Source organism: Rhipicephalus sanguineus, chromosome 10 (assembly GCF_013339695.2).
Source record: "Rhipicephalus sanguineus isolate Rsan-2018 chromosome 10, BIME_Rsan_1.4, whole genome shotgun sequence".
Classification (NCBI taxonomy): Eukaryota; Metazoa; Arthropoda; class Arachnida; order Ixodida; family Ixodidae; genus Rhipicephalus; species Rhipicephalus sanguineus.
In genome coordinates this window covers 85,399,327-85,420,051 of record NC_051185.1, presented here as the reverse complement: position 1 = coordinate 85,420,051, position 20,725 = coordinate 85,399,327, and the positions used below count along the sequence as shown (strand labels likewise).

The window sequence follows — 20,725 nt, the reverse complement described above, 5'->3', positions numbered from 1 at the left end:
ACTGCATGCCAGCGCGCTCTATAAGATGTGCTGAAGTTAGCGAGAGTGCGTCGGCATATCCATGCTGACCCATCCCGATATTTTGGTGCTCGCCTAATCGCCGGCTCGAGCGAAGCCGCGCTGCTACCATCACTGGTCATCAGGAGGCGCCTTCAACGCTTTATACATTTGTTTGCCCGAGTCTTGACGAAATCTTCGGAGGCATGCGCTTTCTACATCGCCAAGAGTGCCACCACTTTCGCGAACCCTGCCGAGCAGTGGATGGTTAGCAGTGCGGCTTCGCTCGAGCCGGACAAAGGCCGAGACAGACGGTACGATTTTCCTTCCGATGCGATGTCCGACGCGACGGTGCGGCAGCCAGAATGGTGGCTGTCCGGGGCTATGAAAGGTCACCACTCCATCTGCCGCACCGCCGCGTAGGCCGTCCCATCGCATGGAAAATCGTACCGTCTCGGCCTTAAGGCGAGCATCAGAATATCGGGAATGGTCACCGGATGTGCCGATGCACTCTCGCTGTCTGCAGCGCGTCTTCTCATAGAGCGCGCTGGCACGCAGTATCGTCCCGTTTGGCCACAGCTCGTGTGCTCCCTTTCACTATTGGAGCACCTGTACAAAGCTACCAGCTGTCTTCTAACCCAGTCAAGATAATGCGCGCACGACCGCGCCCGGCCGCTGGATGTACGCAGTTCCTGCGGGAGCCGTGCAAAGAAACAGTAGGTCTGGGTTTGCCTAATCCAACCTTAAACCTAATCATCAAGTATACCTAATCGAACAAGTAAACAGTGGGTTTGGTATGCTATTCAATCCAGCCATGCGAGTGAATTCCGCGCCTACTTCATCTTCACGCCAGTAGGTCTACTCAAAGTTCTCTAAAAGCCTACGTATAGCATTCGTTCCCATTACACACTGTAACTTTCTCACTATTTAGACGTGCCGATATACACGCAAGGCTTACCGTTTAGCTGCGGCGCCAAGCCCCGATGTGGTGCGGCTCTGCTGACTTCTGAACACAGCAACCGCGACGCAAGCTTCCAGCAACGGTCGGCAGCACTGCGAAAGTTACCCGGATTTGGGCGGTGGCAGGGTATAAAAGTAACGCCCTAATGACGTCATCGTGCCCTAATCTCGCGGCGAAACAAGCGCCGTTTTGGCGCCACCGTTGGTGGTGCGATATCAAGAGGGCAGCATGCGCAGAAATGGACGAGATGTTCTACGCAGCACGTTCGAATGATGCGCCTGATTCGGTTCAGTGCGATATTGACCCCGAGAAATCGACCGAGAATCACATAAGGCTACAACGACGTAAGGCATGGCAATCTATGCACCGTAAAACCAACAGCTCTGATAATTCAACTGCCGCGTTGGCGCAGTAGCTACGGTGCTCGGTTGTCGACCTCAAGGGCGCGGGTCCTATTCTGGCCGTGGCGGTCACACTCTTATAGAAGGCGAAATGTTAGAGGCCCGTTTACTCAGATTTAAGTGCACGTTTAAGAACCCCAGGTGGTAGAAATTTCCAGAGTCCTCCACTACGGCGTACCGTATATTCATATCCTGGTTTTGTCATGCAATGCCAAAGAAATAAACCACGTGACATTATGAAGGAATTCAAATAGCGAGAGGCCACAAAAGACACTTATTTCGCACAAACTTTACCGTGTTAGGAATGATTTACGTATATGTCTTCTACGTTAAGATATTCAGCGCTAGCTCCTGGCTTGGATCGAGCGCGCCTGTTTGCACCCAATTTAGCAAATAAGTTTTGATCTGGTATTACACAAAATTAAGTGGCATGATGTACACGCTCTGAACTAGGGAGATTACTGACGGATGCAAACCTACGCCACGTTTCCGCATTTGTGGTCCTGAAAGTGTAAATGACATTTTCTAATGGTGATATCGACTCTCTCATACAGGCCCTGTCGAGAGAAGCTTTTTTTTCGCTCTTAACGAAAAACTATATTCCACTCGAACATTAGGCTTTAATTAGGCCTCCCCTAGTGCCTCGTATCTAACCTTTTGAGCACCAGTGTGCAGTAAGACTGAGTGATGAATTTTAGCCCTACACATCGGCTAGCCATGCACGTAGGACACGTTACAGGGTTGTCGTTTGCACGGGTAGGTGTGAGACTCACGCAGCTACAGGCATACTCGTACACCAGTGCGTCGTATGATGGACTTCTAACCTTGAAGCACTGACTTAGAGTTTACGTGAACATACGCTGGTGGCATATCAGATAAAGTTAATGAGTGAGCGATTAGTTAGGCGAGCTTGTTGAACGAATGTCCCTTAACCTTGTCTGCTGCAATGCCTAAATGGGACGACTTCTTTAGACTGTGTACATGTTCGGGAATCCGGCATGATTTTTCGGTATTTGCGAGACAACAGTGCGAAGCAAATGTCGTAGAGTTCCTTCTCAAGTTTGCTCAATGCACCATGCGACTCACTGCACATGTAGATTTTAAGCGCAGCCCCATTTCATAACGCGCGACATTCGCTGAAATGATGTATATGGAAATTAAAATGACTGCGCCACCTCAATGATGAAGTTGTGGAAGATCTGAAGAAAGCTCTCTCTCTAAGGGGTTGTGAAAGAAAGAATGAAGAGGAAAAAAGTCACAGTTTCACTGCAAGGGCGAAGCAATGAATGCGATAGCAACAAATTGTAGTGTTACACAGTGAAGCTGGCAGATAACTGTTTTGTGGCCGATCTCGCGTAACTACAAAACGCTGGTGTAAGAGAATACGGCCGCTCCAGGGAGAGATGCTCTCCGCATAATCACTTCGCGTTGAGAGCGCAGCACGTAGAAAGGTATACGAGCCGCCTGCTGTGATGCATTTTGAGATAGCGCGCGCGCCAGCGATCGCTACCGCGCCGTTACATTCAAAGTTCAAAGTGGCTGCTCGCGCGACAACCCCCACTCCAACCCCACCTTGTGTCTTTTTATGGTCGTTAAGGACAGGCCGGGCGTTTCCTGTCTGCTTCGACGGCCGGGCTCCCGAGCGGGGTGATGTTATCGCATGCACCGTCCGAGCGACGGAAATGGGCCGGCTCGTTTGATATCTGCTTCGGCCGCGTTCGTCGCCCCCGCTCGCGCGCTTTTACCCGCGGTAGAGCATACAATGCGCGGGGGCACCTTAGCATTTTGGACTTCAAACCGGAAGGACATGACGGCGATGACAACGGCGACGGCAAAAACCCGTCTAGACTGTCCAGATAATTGCTATCGCAATAAAAGTACCGATCCGTAACTGTCTATCCTTACGAGGGACCTGAACTGATCGGCACGGGAAGGGGGAGGGGACGGTTGTCAGGAGAAGAGAGTGAAAAGAAAAAAGGGGGAAAAAAGAGGATCCCGTCGCACTCCGTAGAGAAAAAAAAGAGGAGAAATAAATGTGTAATCAAATAACGGTGCCTCAGTCGCCAACCAACAAAGCTGTCGAGGAACCGGCCAGCAAGGAGGAGGAGGAAAACTTTATTGGAGATAGGAGTTTGGAGCACGCAGGCTCCCGGGCCACACACGACGCCGTTTCGCTCAAGTGTTCATTTGGTGGTAGTCCATGACGCTAGCAGCCCGGTCGGCAGCCACGGTCGGCGCAACCGGATCCACTGAATGCAGTAGTGTCTCCCAATCCTCCCAAGTCTTTAGGGGCTCAAGGGTCCGCGGGGGAGGATCCGCCGGGCAGTTCGAAAGGATGATGATAAAAGAAGCATGAGGTTCAGGGCAAAGAGTACAGGCTGAGGTTGAGGAAGAAGGGGTTGACGGTGCGATAGAATGAGATGAGAGGGAAGAGTGTGAGTTGGTAGCTGGCGCCAAAGGGCTGTCGGTCGGTTGCTCAGGGACTTGTGCGGTGGAGGATATAGCTAACGCGCTGCCCCATAGGCCAGAGTCAGCTCTTTGAAAATGTGCGCGCGCTCCTTCATGAACCCCCGATCAGAGGCCGCGGAACCCGGTTTAAAGAACCTCGGCCTAAAGGTTGGTGGTCTCGTTTTGCAGGATTCCCGGAGTGCGCGAGAACCCAATTCAACTCCACTTGACGGGGCGGGGATGCAGGGGCCGAGTCCAGTATGCGAAAAGTAGGGACGCGAACTCGGCCTCGTGCGAAATTTAGGATTGCGGTTTTAGAATCTGATAAAACAAAAAAAGACATTTCGTGCTTCTGTGTTTACGATTGCTAAGCCAATGGCAGCTTCCTCTGCATCTTCGGGGTAGGTGTCTGGAGCAAGTGTGTGTGTACCTATGGGGGAGAGACGGAGGTCCACAACAGCAGCGGCCGCTTCATCACCCACGCAGGCTGCAAGAATGTTTCTTGTTTACAGGCGCTCGAACAATGCGCTGGCTTCGAAGAAGGAGATGAGCGCTGTGCGGGTACGCTTAACAACAATTGCGTGCGCACATGGGAACATGGGGGCTATTTTGTAAGCGTTCTGTCGCAAAACGGAGGCGGGCACGGAACGAAACGTCACGAGAGGACGAGAGGGAGCAGACATCCAATAGGCGAGCTGAGGGAATTCAGAAATATTTACAGCGCATTAAGAAATATAGAATTATAGCAGCTGAACATCAGTATTCACAGGCATTGTTTTTTGAGAGCTTGAAACTGAAGAGCGCGATCACTTTAACAATTTATTTGAGTTGATGTCTTCAGTGGACGCTAGGTGGTGTAGCAGTTTGACGAGTGGTTCGCTGGTGAGGGGATGGTTGTGATTATCGCAAACTATCGAGGCAGGATTCGGGTAAGCCGGACACAAAGCAGGCTAATTCGATTCTCCGACCCCAGAGCTTAGGTTTCGATCCAATCCAAGTCGTCCGGAGACCGTTCTGTATCCGTTCTATCGACATAACGGGGGCTCCGCCCGTTCTTTGCGCGTTGTGTGGCTATTTTCACGTCTTGACCGTCAGACGAGTCTCGACCAATCCCGTGCAGCTCCCTCTCATCCCCTCGTGACGTTTCGTTCCGTGGCCGCCTCCGTTCTGTGACTGAACGCTTACAAAATGGCAACCCTAGATCTCATCGACACTGGTGCGTGGCGAGTCCTTGTCAGAAAACTTCGCGGCTAAAGGGCGAGACAGACGGTACGATTTCCCATGCGATGCGACGTCCGACACGGTGGTGGGAAAACCAGAATGGTGACCTTTCATAGCATCGGACAGCCACCATTCCCTCTCCCCCACCGCCGTGTCGGCCGTCGCATCGCATGGAAAATCGTACCGTCTGTCTCGCGCTTAAGTTTGTCAGCTTGTGTACAGCGCACGCGTGTACCTTGCAGGCTGCTCGTTCACCCCACTTCAACCGCGTATCGGAACGTTGGAGAGAGCGCAAGGCGCCACTTCCGCAGTCGATCTGGAAGCGCCGAGCGACGATACCGTAACGAAGACATTTCAGGTGCGCAAGCAAGCTATTTTCGTCGCAATCTCGTCGCGCGTTCCCTTCCACGCACCTGCGAAAGTGACGCTTCGCGCTTTTGTCCCACGTTTTGGTGTTTACGCAGTTGAAGCGAGCGAACGAGCAGGCTGAAAGGCAGAAAAGGGCGCGCGTGTGCTGTACACACTACCGAAGTTAGCCCTGAAGCCGTCAGGAGGCGTAACGATGCAGTTTGGCACGCGCTCACGTGGTCCCTAGGATTTTGCTCGCGAATGTACTATCGCGCTCAGTATGAGCTACATTCCGCGAGCGCGTGGCCGAGTGCTCTGCAAGGTTGTACAGTGACGCCGATCTTGGCATATTTTCGAGTTATTGGGAGAGAGTTGTAGTGCGAGAGGCATGCGAGTTGTAGTGCGATAGATAACTTAGCGATCTGCTCACCGATAACAGGAAGAATAGTAGTCACTGCGTGTTCACGAAGGAAACCGGGCCGCAGGAATACTGGAGAGTTTTAGTTTAGCGCGCGCAACGGCCTTGCGCACACAACGGGTGAGAGAGAGCAAGACTGCGCATGCGCTGAACCTAAGAGAGATGCGTGCGTTTGCGCACGCAAGAGATGCGCACGCTAAATCTCGGCGCTTACGTTGCGCCCGCTACGGCCGTTGCGTACCTTACGGGCACTTCTCTCGCGAGATCTCGACCGGTCGAGACAGGCAAAATGGCTGCGTCCGACAGCAGCACAAGCGGCACGGCGTTCATGGCAGCGAATAAATGCCGCGTCCATTTCGGAATTGCCCTCGATTTGTAGCTCCTCGCCTACGTGAGTAGCTTGAATCTGTTCGCGGACCCAATGCAGTGGACTGTGATCGCTGCAAAGATGCAGGAGATATTCGATGTCGTCGAGACTGCAGTCGCCCTTCAAAAGCCACAGCTCTCGGTTTGTGAGCATCAAATCGTCTATCTCTTCCCATGAAAGAGTGGCCAAAAGGCGCTGATTCGAAAGGATGCTGGAAGGCATTTTTCCTCCCTCGCTGCTGCTCGCCTCGTAGAAGTTGTACCAACCGTCATCGTTCACCACAGATCACCTCAACAAAATTTGCGTAAAATCTTGCCTTATCTCGTGCCTTGACTTGTGTCAACTATGATCGGCTATTGTAGTTTATTTCTTAGCCACTAGATGGCGCAGAAAAACACGCCGAGACGAAGGTGCTGACGCTTAGACGCAGTCCATGTTTCGGTTGTTGCGTACGGTAAACTAAAAATGTAGGAGACAGCCTCATCTCTAACGTACGCAGCGCGCAGGCCGTTGCGTACGTACAGGTTTGCGCGCGCTAAACTAAAACTCTCTACTGATTCATGAAAATCCAGCGAGCACATTGATCAGAACCGCTGCCCCGGTGCCTTATCTAGAACACATGGGTTGTCAGACGTAGTACGTGTGTTGCTATTGCATCCTTGCACAGGACATCGTTTCCGCAGGGTACCGAATGAAGCGTTCGGCGTTAAACGTTAAAACGGTATGGGCTTGAGCTTGTTCGTTAAACGTTAGCCGCGCCTTCCCGTTGCCCGTTAAACACTGCACTCAACACGTTCACCAACGATGAAGCGCACCTCACAACTATACGAGCACAGCAAAACTTAAATTCTCACTACAATAATTCAGAGAACGCATGCAAGCGCGGAACAGCAAAACGCGTGAGTGGGCGTGTCGTCGCGAATTTTACGAGCGCGCTTCTCTTCTCAGGCGCTAAGAGAACGGTTTTTCGTAATTAATAAAGTCATAAATTCTTTGCACATTGCGCCTAGGTAATATTGCCCGGGAAATAAATGTCGTTTGTAAAACTTAAAAGATTGCTTCTTTCTCGAATAAAACTTAGCCATTTGCTACTAATGTTTGTTCTATCCACACCTAGGCGCGCTTCCGTCGCAGCACCCGTAACTCACCTTGCTGATGTCGCTGACAATAGCTTCTGAACCGCTTTTCGCCCGAAGCTTCGCGACTTAATTGGATCGACCTTGGCAAAGTAACGGAGACAAGAAGAAGAGGCAGAAACGACATATTTTGAAAGAGCGTATGCTTGGGCATGTCGGTGATTGACATATATTGACGGTGACCTCCAACTAATAGATATTTCGAAAAGCGCGAAGCCGACTCTTACACCTGCGCCCATCTTGTCAATCACAACAGAAGCATCGCAGGCGACGAAACAGAAACGGTTTTTCTTTGTCACTCTTATATACAAATTCTGAGCACTCACACAGTTGACACCGGATTTTTTAATTTGAACAACCTCTATTGTTCGTGTTTCTGTTTTTGCGTTTGCATGCTTGAAAAGGTCGCCTGAAGAAAGTGTGGTGTGCATGTACACTAGCTGCCGTGATCTGTACCGTGATGTGGTCTAGTGGTTATGGCGCTCGACTACTGACCCGAAGGTCGCGGAATTGAATCCCGGCAGCGGTGGCTGCATTTTCGATAGAGGCGAAAGTGTTTGATGTCCGTCTACTTAGATTTAGGTGCACGTTAAAGACACCCAGGGGGTGGAAATCTCTGGAGCCCTCCACATACGGCGTCCCTCATAGTCATATCGTGGTTTTGCGACGTTAAAAACCCCAGATATTATTATTACTGCAATATGTCCACCGGATTCGTGTTTATTTTTTTTACATTTAGATAACGCTCTCGCGCCGTGATACTGTAGCATCAGCCATTGTGACAATGGCTGATGCTGGCAACCATACGTCACCAACTAGAGGCAAACGAATGAGCGCGTGCACGCTTGTCTGTGGGTGCCCTGGGGTGCTATTCGGGGCACTGTCAAATTCCGCCACGTTGTCAAATTCCACCATTGGTAAACTTTGATCATCCCAGAGGGCTGCTATGGCCTCTCTGATTGGCTTAAAATGCCGCCATTACACATTTTCACAATATGGTGGAACTCGACAGTGTCCAGAATGACACCCCTTGTACCCACAAACAAGCGTACGTACCTACCTGCTACAATGATCGCCTTGGAGATATCGTCGCGTCTCATAAAACGCAGCACGCACAAAGTTTTGTTCAATGCTGGGCTCGTTTGAACGTGCCTACAGTCGCTTCCCGTTGAGTCAGTCGCTCGTTGGATAAGCTGTGTGCGATTTATCAAGCTTTCCAATATCTACACTGCCCCAATTCTTGTTTTAGAGCATCATGTAAAATTTTTCCGTACTTCAACGGTGTTCATACTTAAAGCAATTTTTTTACAAACATGCACTGTGGTGCAGTAGGAATGCACTTCCAAAGGACTTCAATCTCCGTTATGAATAAAAACTGAGTGTGTTCCTGCTAAATCAAAGAGATGAAAACACCGTTCAACGGGGGCGTCACTTGGACAAGTCACTTGTCAAGCCAACGCTTGCACAAGTGGTCTTGCCTTCTTCAAGACAACAACCTTGAAGAAGACAAGACCACATGTCGAAACGTTGGTTCTAGCGACACCCTTGTTCAAAGATTTTTAATCCGTTCAAGCCTCCATATTATCCTGAACTTCTGCCTTCTTTGTATTTCCATCGCTTGAATATAAAAATACAAATCTCTAAACATTAAAAAAATGCACCATCGGCAACGTCGACATCGAAAAGCTTCACTTGTGAAAAATTTTCTCTCGCATGTCTACCTGCGCAGCATTTATCCTCGGGACCTGCCAAATGCTTGAAAAAAAAAAAAACATGTCTCGTCGACGACATGGTTCCTTAGGAAAATTTACCGCCATTTTTATTTCTTTCCCGTTAACTTCCTTCATTTCTATCTGCAACGTCTGACTATTGCCTCCTCAAAAAGTCACGTGCTCCCTCATGCATGCGCCCCGACAATCGAAGGCGACGGCCACCTCCGTCTTTTTCTTCTCCGTCGATCGTATTGGCCCTCTCCCCCCCCACCACCTTTAAGTTTTCGGCCTCTCACCTGGTGTTACACTGCCTCCGAGATCGGCCCACCTTTCGCCAAGTGACGATGTGGCCTGGTGACGTCACACAGACGTAACAAATTTTTTTAAGATTTATGACATGAACAACACGGTACGAGGGTTGCTAATGCCTTCGGCTTTAAAAATTCGCACATCCTTAGCTAACGCAGAGGAGAGCACAGGCGAAAGCCTGTATGCTCACACGAGACATTAGTTAAATTACATTGACGTTCTCATAATGATATGAGGGGTTTTACGTCCAAAACCAGGATATGATTGTGAGGGACGCCGTAATGGAGGGCTCCGGAAATTTCGACCACCTGGGGTTCTTTAAAGGGGCCCTGCAACACTTTTGCAACATGGTCAGAAAACGCTGACGAGCGGTAGTCGAGGCTCCCGACAATACGCGAGCCTAACATTATAGCGCAGCACTCGGCCTGGGATTTACAATAAATTCGTAAAGTCAGCTAAAAAGCGCTTCCTCTTCTCTCGACAAAATGTGATGCTTACGGCTTCACAGGCAGCTTCCACGCCATTGGCTGATTTCAACATGGCGCACTCGCCCATGTTTTGTGGCCGCCACTTGCCCGCGCGCGATCGCATTGAAAGTATGCCACGCGTTCGAAAAAAAAAAGAAAGTGTGCTCAAGATCAGAAGGTGCGCGTGACGTACCTCTTTCTTCCATGCCACCCCCCTCCCCCCCCCCCCCCCCCCGGCTTAGCTTCCAGCGCTTTCATCAGGGCGAGAGAAGAGAGAAAGCAGTTACAGCGAGCGACAAATTTTTGTAACTCCGCTCGTACTGGACGGATTCTACAAATTTTTTCGGCGTTCGATTCGTGAGGCAGCAAGTTCCTTTAGTAAAGCCATTCCATGGCTATTTAGGAATGTGTTGCAGGACCCCTTTAATGTGCACTGACATGCACAGTACACCGGCTTCTACCCTTTCGCCTCCACTGAAATTCGACCACCGCAGCCGGGATCGAAACCGCGACCATCGGGTCAGCAACCAAGCACCGTGTGGCGGACTACACTGACGCCCTCGGTTGCTTGAATCGTTACTATTCCCGTTCTGTCGCCCGCACATGACTACAGGCTCTACGTGCTCAGACGCGGTCGCCGAGGCGTCAATTTCAAATTGATTCAGTTTTAATTTAGTTTCACGTTTGATTTACTGTCATTCACATTTGAGTTACATTTGGTTAACGTTATTTTGATATGACGCCACGTTTGTTCATTATAACTATTTTTTATTCACATTGACTCGCAGTTCATTAGCCTTATGCACTAATTACCCTTCTAATGAATTGGCAAAGGCTTGACCCTCCACTTTCCGAAGTATGTACCCTCCACCTCCCTCCTCCTTGAGGTTTTCTGCACCCCACCCGGTGTTGCATAGCCTCCGGGATCGGCCCACCCGACTTTCGGCACCATGCGTGTTCGCGCCGCCGTACGCCGGATTTTGCTTAGGTACTTAGAGGTACTTAGAGATAAGGTACTTAGAGTGAAATGGCACAGGGCAGGAACGTATCAAAAAAGGATGGACTTGTAGGGGGTAGCAGCGTGCATTAATTGTCCAGGTAACATAACTCCATCCCTGAAAGATGTATAGAAGGCGCTCTAGTGCGCATGTCTCCAGTTACATTGACGCTACCCGCCTCAAGAATCTCCAGCCTGCCCCTATCATTAACAAAAACGGCTATATGCCATATAAAATGGGTAAATCCCCCTACTCACAACTAGTCCACTAAAAATGAAGAAATCAAGTTTGGTCACGAAATGGCTGCGAAGCGACAGCGGCGAGCCCAAGACCCCGAGTACGTACAACCAGAAATTGCTAGGGAACGGGAAAAGCAACGGCGGCTGCGAGACTATCCCGAAGCGATGGAAGGCCTACGCCAGCGACGACGTGCCCGTAGATATACGAGGTGCGAACGCTTGGTTTCAGCGCGAGGTTCCGTATCTGGAGTTTCGACATCCGTGTTGCGTCTGTGACTGTCTGTGGTTTAACTCGAACCTCTTTGCGCTGAGAACTAAGTTGGAAACAACTTAGCATCACCTAGAGAAAGCCTAGCAACGACCTAGAAGCAACTTGCATCACCTAGAGAAAGCCTAGCAACGACCTAGAAGCAACTTGCATCACTTAGCTAAGGCCTAGAAATAACCTAGAAGCAAGGAGATTAGTCTTCAGAATCGCCCAGCTAGTTTCGCTGTTTCAAGCCTTGCGCGGCTTAGTGCAAAGCTTCGCCAATTTCTCGCTTTCTTTTTGATATCCACCATTTCTTCAGATATATCAGAAACAAGCATTGCTTTCGATACGGAAGGTTACCATCAAAGCTTCCGAGACACTCGGATCAAGCGAAAAGCAAATTTTACAAAAATGGTCGCATTCAATAAGAATAATTTTATCGTTCTCCTTTTCGTTTCATATCCCACCGCGGTGATGTGCCACATGTGGGCTCCCAGGCTACCTACGACGCGCTCTTGTGTTCCTTTTTATTAAGATGCCAGCGGTACATGCAAGGGGCAGCGTGGGAATACTACCGGGAGCCCCGTGGTAATTCGTAGTCGGCCCCGAACGCCCCTACAAGAAACCGCTGGAGCAGTTTGTGACGTCAAAATATGGGACATTGCAAGGACGTTGCATCCAGCCAATCTGCGGAGGTGAAGTAGCCACTAAGTTTCGCAAGACTCCAATGAGGCCTAAGGGCAGCTTTTCGGTGCAGCGGATGTTGCAATCAGGTAATTTCAGCTGCGCCACATGGTTGCGTACCAGTCAAAGTACAAAGGTTATTCGACAAGTAAGGGCCGTTTGGTCCCCGAAAAATAAATATTCGTTTGTAACAGTTTTAATTGGCTGGGTTAGTTTAGCACAGGACTACTTCACTTTTCTACGTAATCACCGTTAAATTCTAAGCACATTTAGTACCGCTGCAGCAGTTTCTTTAGTTCCTCTGCATAGAAGTTCACCGCCTGGCAATTCTTTGCTGTTTGAGTTGGTCGGTAAGCATTTTTGGTACCCACCTTGATTACACTGATATCTGTACTTTTCAGCTACAATTATACAAATTGTAGTGCGGCTGACAAAAGGAAATCCAGCCAAGTAAACGACTGAATGTCGTCGATCTAATCGCAATGCCCGGTCCACTTGTTGAACAGTTTTATTGGTCTAGATTCCTGCCCTTCCACTCCGCTCTTAGTCATGTACATTTGTGCGGCCATTTGTCAAGCCTCGACATGATTTTATTCCCTTCTTCGACTCATCACTTCATGTCCACAAACAAGGCACAATTCCGCATAAATTTGAGAAGCTATGATCCTTTTGGAAGCAAAAATTAATTACAGCTCGCACTCAACAGGCGCGAGCAACGATTTCGCAGACATTGTTTGCACTCCCCGACAAGCAGATGACTCTCGAGTCAGAACAGTAACTTCAGTACCTTCGCGAAGAATTAACAGATGGCGCTGTACAATTAAGTCTTCATTCTAATATGTAAATAATTAAATATTAGCAAACGGACCCCTATTTTTAATAGCCCTCGTAGATTACATGAAATGCCTTGGCAGTCCTCGTTACATACTTTCCTAAATGGGCTGCATTGGTTCACCTAACCTCCGCTTTAGCGCTTATAACCCACTTATTGCGAAATAGACTAGCTTCTGACGCATTAGCTGTCGCTGCCAAGAATTGTTGGCCTTAAAATTTCTTGATCTGTCGATCTTGATCGAGAATCTTGATCTCTGATTAGGAGCGTGCCTACGTTGGACGACATAAAACAGTATTAAGCTACTCTTTTTCCCGACTAGCCACATGTACATACGCAGCATGTATATGTTCTGTCAGTTCGAATAAATAATTTGTCGATAGCATCCCCATGTGCGAAACCTAAGGTCCGGTCGGCACAAGCTCTGCAGGAATTTCAATAAAGCTGTTACCAACGAACCAAATAGAATGCGCTCGTTACTTTTTGTGCAGTCTGCACGTAACCGACCCTCTTTTCAAGGTTACCAAGAAGACCAACATAACACCATACTATTTTATCCACCATTTCTCCAAGAATAATAACAGGCGCAACGACTGACCAGTTTCTCTTCGAAGCACGTCCGGTCCAGCTGTTTGTCTTCCGAATAGTAAGAAAATTTTTTTGTCATAAATAAAACGTACGAAAGCGATTGTTCTGGTAAAGGTTAAGATTTATAATGAATACATACAATGCACGGATGAATTAACTGACAGCGTTATTAATGAACATTGCTGGAATGAGTTCATTGAAAAAGCATACGCTTATCTTGCGAGTGGCTGGCGGAGCAGACATGAACTCCATGCATCCTTCTACATGGTAGGCCCTGTGGCAACTTGCTCGTATTAGTGTGGCATTGAATTCCCGATCTCGTTTTCGTTAATGGGCACAAAAGCCGAAGCACAAGAATGTTTTCGAGGGTTGCCGCCGATCGAAACGTTGTCGTCGCGGACGTGCACGAAACCCGCGAATTTGTGGTTCTCGCGCCATACTAAAACAGTGCGGCGATTCGAATGAAGAAAAAAGGAGTCCTTAGGAGTGTAGTTACAAAAAAAAACATTTTATTGCGAAAATAATTAAAATAAAGAAAAGAAAAACGGTATACAAGAGATCACTTTAAGGAAGCTATTTTTTAGTGTAGCTATAAACGTTACAACAAGCCGCTCAATTGTGATCTATATTAGACAACATGCGCGAAGTGGCAATCTGTGAGCGCTACGCCACGCGGGCGATTTGGGGAAAATCATTCACAGGCGACGTTGCAAACAAACTGGTTTGGATGAGAGACTACTCGAGATTATAAAAAAGAAGTCGGAAGTTTAAGGCCCTCACAACGGAAGTGAAAATGAACCAGAAATCCAGATAAAATGAGTAGCACGATTCAGATCTGAGCTATACAGGGAAAGTACTTGTAAACGGCACAATACGAGAGGAACTTGCCAGAAATGATTACTGGTAGTTAACGTAATTTGCTTTCTGTGAAGAGTAGTACTAGAAAGTCCTCCATTAAATTAATTGCCGCAAGCGAGAAAGTATTGATGTGCAGCAAGAGACTTCGTTACGTGTCCCCATTAATTGGATCACACAACATTCAACGCTGCGCCACGCATGGGGGAGTGTGAGTAAGTGAAAAGCTGCCTAGCATGAGTGAACCAAAAAGTGAAGAAAACTGCGGTGCAGGTTTTTTTTTTTTCGGTTGCGCATTAAGGAAATGCTACACGTTCACCTGCAACAACCCACACTCCAACCTCAGAAGAGAAAGAGTCTCATTGCCGAATAACGGGGCCCTCATGGGAGTGTCAAAAGTCCACGACATCGGTGAGGCTTAGAAAGCTGCAAAGGCGGCCCATGGCACGTTCGGGCAGGCTGGCGATCGTGGATCCATCTTGGCTGCAGGAGAGACCGTGCTTCACCACATTTGTCAAGATGAAGTAGTTTTGGTACAGGCGATCAAGCGCCGCGTCGATCTTCAGCCGCGCGTCGCTTTCGGCAACGCCAAACTGATCCTGCATCACCAGCCTCACGGAGTACGATTTCCGAAGCGTCTCGAAGGCCAGCGCATCCGACTTTGTCATGGAGCCGTTGATGAACTGGATGGCGTTGTGGACCAGCGCCTGCGTTAAGCCAGTGTGGTAGAAGCCATAATCAGTGACGATAAAGGGTGCAGAGCTGCTGCCACGTAAACACGAATGGCTACTGTCACAGAATCCGTACTTCGCGTGCAACTTAGAAAAAGAGAAATGCTGCACTAATGTCGTTCTTGTCGAGGTCCTGGAGTAGTTCTCAATCCTGCGCATAACGCAGCCCCACTACAGTGTAAACTGAGAAGTGCGCAGTGTGGGCACCCCGGCGATTGCTTTGGCGCTCGACACCGCCTCGTCAATCGCGCGCTTGCCGAATCGGTGGTGCCCTCTTGCGTGGCGCGGGCATGAGCCGCATGTTTCAGAAATATTTTTCGCGACTCTTAGGTAAATTATTGCCATTAATTATTGGTTATTTCTGTAGTTTATATCATTTTGGACATTGTTGGTTTATTTTGAGCTGGTTATGATCGTTTCTAGCCTTATTTTAGGCCGGTATTGACCACTGCGTGACCATGCGACATGACAGGTTTTGGACGAAAAGCCGGGCCCCTAAAGTGCTACGCACTTGCAGCGAACACCGGCTACACGAACGCTCGTGAATCGTTAGCGCGAGTTGTGTGCTTCCATTAACAGCACGCTTGCTATTTCTTTTATCTTTTTAGTTGTACGAGCACCTAGCGACCCCCTTGCTTCGCTTCCAATCATATCATGCGGGCGCTTCCTTTCGGTTTTCTGAATATTCTAAAAATATATATTAGTGGCTGTGGTTCAAGGTACGAGTCATATTGGATACGCACGACATCGGACTCTTAACTGCATTAAAGATAGAGCCACATAACTCAATAAACTCCCTCAATTTTCATTATCCTGAAAGATTTTTAGCAGCTGGCATGGTTGCGCTGCCTGGCGGAGCAGATCTAAACCATCCACGTTTTTTCTACGCGGCCTCCGAGATCCGGTGCGGCAGCGCGACGACACTCAAAGTTAACCCAAAGAAAACACCAGGGCACACGAATGCCGACGCGGGAGTGCCATTGACAGATACTTAAGCCACCGATTAGTGCGGCCTCCAGAATTTTTATCAGCCTTTAGCATCCCCGAATACAGAGTAGGCAACTCTGGTCGACACTGCCGACACTACCGTCACTGTATTTTTCTCTTCATTAATATTTATTATGATAGCAATTATATGGACACTCTCGGTTGGTTTTTGCCGCCTGCATCGCCGTCGTCATGTCCCGCATGCATACTATATATATAAAAGCCACAAAGAAAAATAATTCAGAGAATATTTCCGACATGCAGATTCGAACGGGCTACATTACCAGCAAAATCACGCGAAAGGCGTGCGCGTTTTAAAGCTCGTCGCTCTGCTTGTTGTGATGAGCGCGCGCAAGGGCGACTACGCCCTTCATCTTTTGATGGGGACGGTTTGTTGTTCTTGTGCTTTCACCGGAACGCTTGCGTTGAAGTTAGAGTGTACGAACGTCACTTCGCTCGCTGCAGTGGCCGCGTTTGCGAAAGGAGCACGCTGCTCAAACAAGAAGTAACAACTGGGACCGTCAATTCGCGCTCGTGCTGTGTATGCCGGTGCGTTCGTTTCGGGCGTCCTTTGTGTTTGAGCAGGGCGTTTTAACAGTCGAGCAGTAACAGTAGTTAGTTCGCGCTCATCCTGTGTATGATCTTCCTGTGCGTCCTCTCTGCTCGAGTTTCGAGTTGTGATCTTCTTGCCGTTCTTCGCGTAACATTACAATTTTGTTGCCATCTCATTCATTGCTTCGGCCTCGCGGCGAAACTGAACTTAAAACATTGCTTAGTAAAAGCGGTTGCGTCAGTGATATGAAGCCTGATGGGAAGCCTGTAATAGACCGTAGTCCATGTAACTTGACCACTAGGTAGGAATGCTACACCCTGCTGCGCTCGATTGACTCTGCAAAAGCAACAAATATGCACCGACCGGGCTGGCCACGTCATGAGCCTCCGCGAACTGTCATGGGTAGTACAGTGGAGTCGCTTGGAGATCCAGGGACCCGCGTGCCCGAATGCCGTTATCAAATAGGGTATTCTCGCTCTGATCTTGGGCATTCTGTCATTATACACCGTAGCGGTGAAGCTGTTGATGCAAATCCTAGGCGCTATGCACCGTTCGCACAAACGATTTTTTTTTTGTCCCGCGTCATTCGATCTTTTTGCCGTGCCGTCATCCTCCGCGCAGTATGCATTTGATGAGGCATCTGACGCGCTTGCATGAGCATTCATTGCACAAAATGTTTAGGTTTACCTAGTTGGTCGGACAAGTCTGTCCCGTAGACTGTTCTCTCCTAGTCGTCTGCACAAATATCTACCCTTCCCCATTACAGAATGGTAGGAGGGGGTTAGAGAGTGCAAAGAAAATGCAAGTGCGAACACAGCAAGCGAGTGTACAAACGCTAAAACAGATACTCACAATGTTACGCCTAAGAGCCTCTTTGATCTGATAGTCGCCGGCGCGGTTGTCTCCCGCGAAGACCACGTTGACCGATATTAGATAGCGGTTCCGCGGAACGACCTCCTTGAGCCGGTAGCAGATAGACCGCAGCTGGTTCCAGTTTTGATCACCGCTGTTCTCGAGGTCGATGGAGAGAAAGTTGATAGTTTTGTTGTGCTCGATCAGTTCGCCCAGCGCTTTGATGGTTTTTTTCTCGAAAATGATGTAGTTGAGAAATAGCATTTCAATGCTGCAGTTCACTTCCAGAGCACGAAAGACTGCGACTACGCTGGTGTCCTTCAGGATGATGTTAAGATGCAATTGCCTGCGCGAATGAATGAAAATAAGTCAGTGGTGGCATTTTCAGGGAATTAGACAATCTGAATGTGTGCGCATATATTGCTAAGGTGCATACTCCTGGTGGCAGGAAAACACAGTCTCGACGTTCATACAGTAAATTGTTAGAAAATTACCCTACATTCTAAATGTTCAAACAAAGCAACTAGTAGCCTCGAGAATCTATCGTTTAGTAGGGTAGCCTATTGCTGAAGAAAATTCACCGATGGCTAAATATGGCTTGGGGCGGGTACGACAGGCAGGCACTCTGAAATACTCGGGAAATCTGCCATTGTTTCTAAAGCGAAAAGTAGAAGCACTGCATGCTACATGTTCTAAAGTATGGGGTTGAAACTTTGAGAACAAGAAAACTAGAAAAAAACTGAAGAGCCTTCGTGGTTAGCAAGGACCGACATTATTGTATACGATTTCGGAATTTTTCCCGCCGTTGTTACAGCAGGAGCTTTAGAATACGCGAACGAAAAGGCTGTCTTGCTCCACCCACGCGAGGGCGTCGAATGTGGGGGCGGGGAAACCTACGTCATCTTCGGTTGATTTCGCGGAAGCGCGCTGCACTCCGACGGAAGGTTACCGCCACTCGCGTACTGATCCGAACTACGAGAACGCTGTTGGTGTGACGAAGGCTCAATTAAGTACAGTGAAGCTGAATGTTCTTCAGCTGGATTATGGTATTTCAAATAACGACAAACAAACGATGTCTACGTGAACAAGCGTCTCTCGTATCTTCAATCGTGGCCTCCGTGACTAACTCGTGACATGGCGTTGCCGGAGCTAATCGAGGAAGGCACGCTTCAGTAGTGCTGCTGTTGCAGATAACGCGGCATACCGAGGATGACGTCACCGGGTTCGCTCAGCATCTCAAGAAGCCCTGTGGCCACAGCCTCTGTTCCTGCCAAAAAGTGCTATTATGCGTTCACTTTTGAGAACTCGCATGTCTTTTCGAATTAAGTAGGAATCAAACTGTCCTTACAGGCCCCAAAGTCATTTTTTAGTGCTTCAGCTTCCCTACAAGCACCAAAAGGCAGCTGCTGCCGGAAGGCAGTAGAATCCTCCGGATAACAAGCAAGGATATAAGGTATCCTAGTTGACATTAGGCGAAAAACAAAATTGACTTGGGCGGGCCACTCGATGCGCAGGACCGAAAACTAGCGGCTAGTCATCACCAGCCTGTCTACGCCCACTGCAGGGCCAAGGTGTCTCCCATGTTCCGCCAATCAACCCGGTCCTGTGCTTTCTGTTGCCACGTTATACCTGCAAACTTCTTAATCTGATCTACCCACCTAATTTTCTGTCTCCCCCTCACGCGTTTGCCATCTCTTGGAAACCAGTCAGTTACCCTTAATGACCACCGGTTATCCTGCCGACGTGCTACGTGCCCGGCCCATATCCATTTCTTCTTCTTGATTTCAGCTATGATGTCCTTAACCCCCGTTTGTTCCCTGACCCACTCTGGTCTCTTCCTGTCTCTTAAGGTTACACCTATCATTTTCCTTTCCATCGCTAGCTGCGTCGTCCTCAGTTTAAGTTGAACCCTCTTTGTAAGTCTCCAAGTTTCTGCTCCGTAGGTAAGTACCGGTAAGATGCAGCTGTTATATACCTTCCTCTTGAGGGATAGTGGTAGATTACCATTCATGATTTGATAATGCTTGCCGAATGAGCCCCAATTCATCCTTATTCTTCTAGTTATTTCACTCTCATGGTTCGGCTCCGCGGTTACTACCTGTCCTAAGTAGACGTACTCCTTTACAACTTCCAGTGTCTCGCCAACTATCGCAAAGCGCTGTTCTCTGCCAAGATTGTTCCACATTACTTAGTTTTATGCGTATTAATTTTCAGACCTACTCTTCTACTTTCGGTATCCAGTTCAGTAATCATGAGCTGTAATTCGTCTCCCGCGTTACTCATCAATGCAATGTCATCAGCGAATCGTAGGTTACTGAGATACTCTCCATTAACTCTTATCCCTAACTCTTCCCAATCTAGGGCCCTGAAAACCTCCTGTAAACACGCGGTGAATAACATTGGAGAGATCGTGTCTCCCTGCCGTACGCCCTTCTTGATTGGGATTCTGTCGCTTTCTTTATGGAGGACTATAGTGGCTGTGGATCCGCTGTAGATCTCTTTCATTATGTTTATATAGGCTTCGTCGATGCCTTGATTCCGCAGTGCCTGCATGACTGCTGATGTCTCCACCGTATCAAATGCCTTCTCGTAATCTATGAAGGCTATGTATAGGGGTTGGTTGTATTCCGCACATTTCCATATCACCTGATTGATAGTATGAATATGGTCTATTGTTGAGAATCCTGTACGAAATCCTGCCTGGTCCCTTGGTTGATTGAATTCTAATGTCGTATTAATTCTGTTAGCAATTACTTTTGTGAATAGCTTGTAGACAACGGACAGTAAGCTTACGGGCCTGTAATTTTTTATGGATCAAGATGATGTTGGCATTCTTCCAAGATTCTGGTATCCTCCCCGTCGAGAGGCACTTCGTATACAGGGTGGCCAGTTTCTCTAACATAATCTCTCCACCGTCTTTCAACAGGTCTGATGTTACCTGATCTTCACCAGCTGCTTTGCCAGCGGCTAGTAATAGTCACGAAATGAACACCGAGAGATGGAGAACACAGCCCGAGATGGTAGCGAGCTGAGCGGACTGATGCATCACGCTACTTAACTGAAGTCGAGAAGCTCTCCGCGCTCGCAGCAGTTCTCAGCAGATAGCGTGAATGCTCATTGGGGAGATCCCTTCTTCCAGCAGTAGGCATAGGATAGGCTGAGGATCTTGTACCGGATTACCTTACTGTTCTAATTCAGAGATTGCTTCAGCAGTGGCTAAAGGTTGACACACACATTGAAATTATGTCATGAACGATAGTAAAATCACCGCGCTGCTCCTTATCAGACAAGTTTAGTAGATGTCAACGCAATTGGGAACCGCCCGGCTTGTTCCCAACTTAAGAGAAAGGTTTACAGATGTATGCCCGAGA

The 20,725-nt window shown here is 48.5% G+C and overlaps 1 protein-coding gene across 1 annotated transcript in view; it reads right to left on the bottom strand.

The window, feature by feature from the left end:
- Positions 1–14,504: 14,504 nt before the first annotated feature.
- Positions 14,505–20,725, bottom strand: part of LOC119372202 (uncharacterized) — a 49,445-nt gene continuing 43,224 nt past the window's right edge. The window contains exons 10-11 of the mRNA XM_037642679.2: positions 17,355–17,700; positions 14,505–14,938 (exon numbers count right to left, since the gene is read on the bottom strand). Coding sequence (XP_037498607.1) covers positions 14,624–14,938; positions 17,355–17,700 — 661 coding nt within the window. The 3' untranslated portion in view covers positions 14,505–14,623. The remainder of the gene's footprint in view (positions 14,939–17,354; positions 17,701–20,725) is intronic.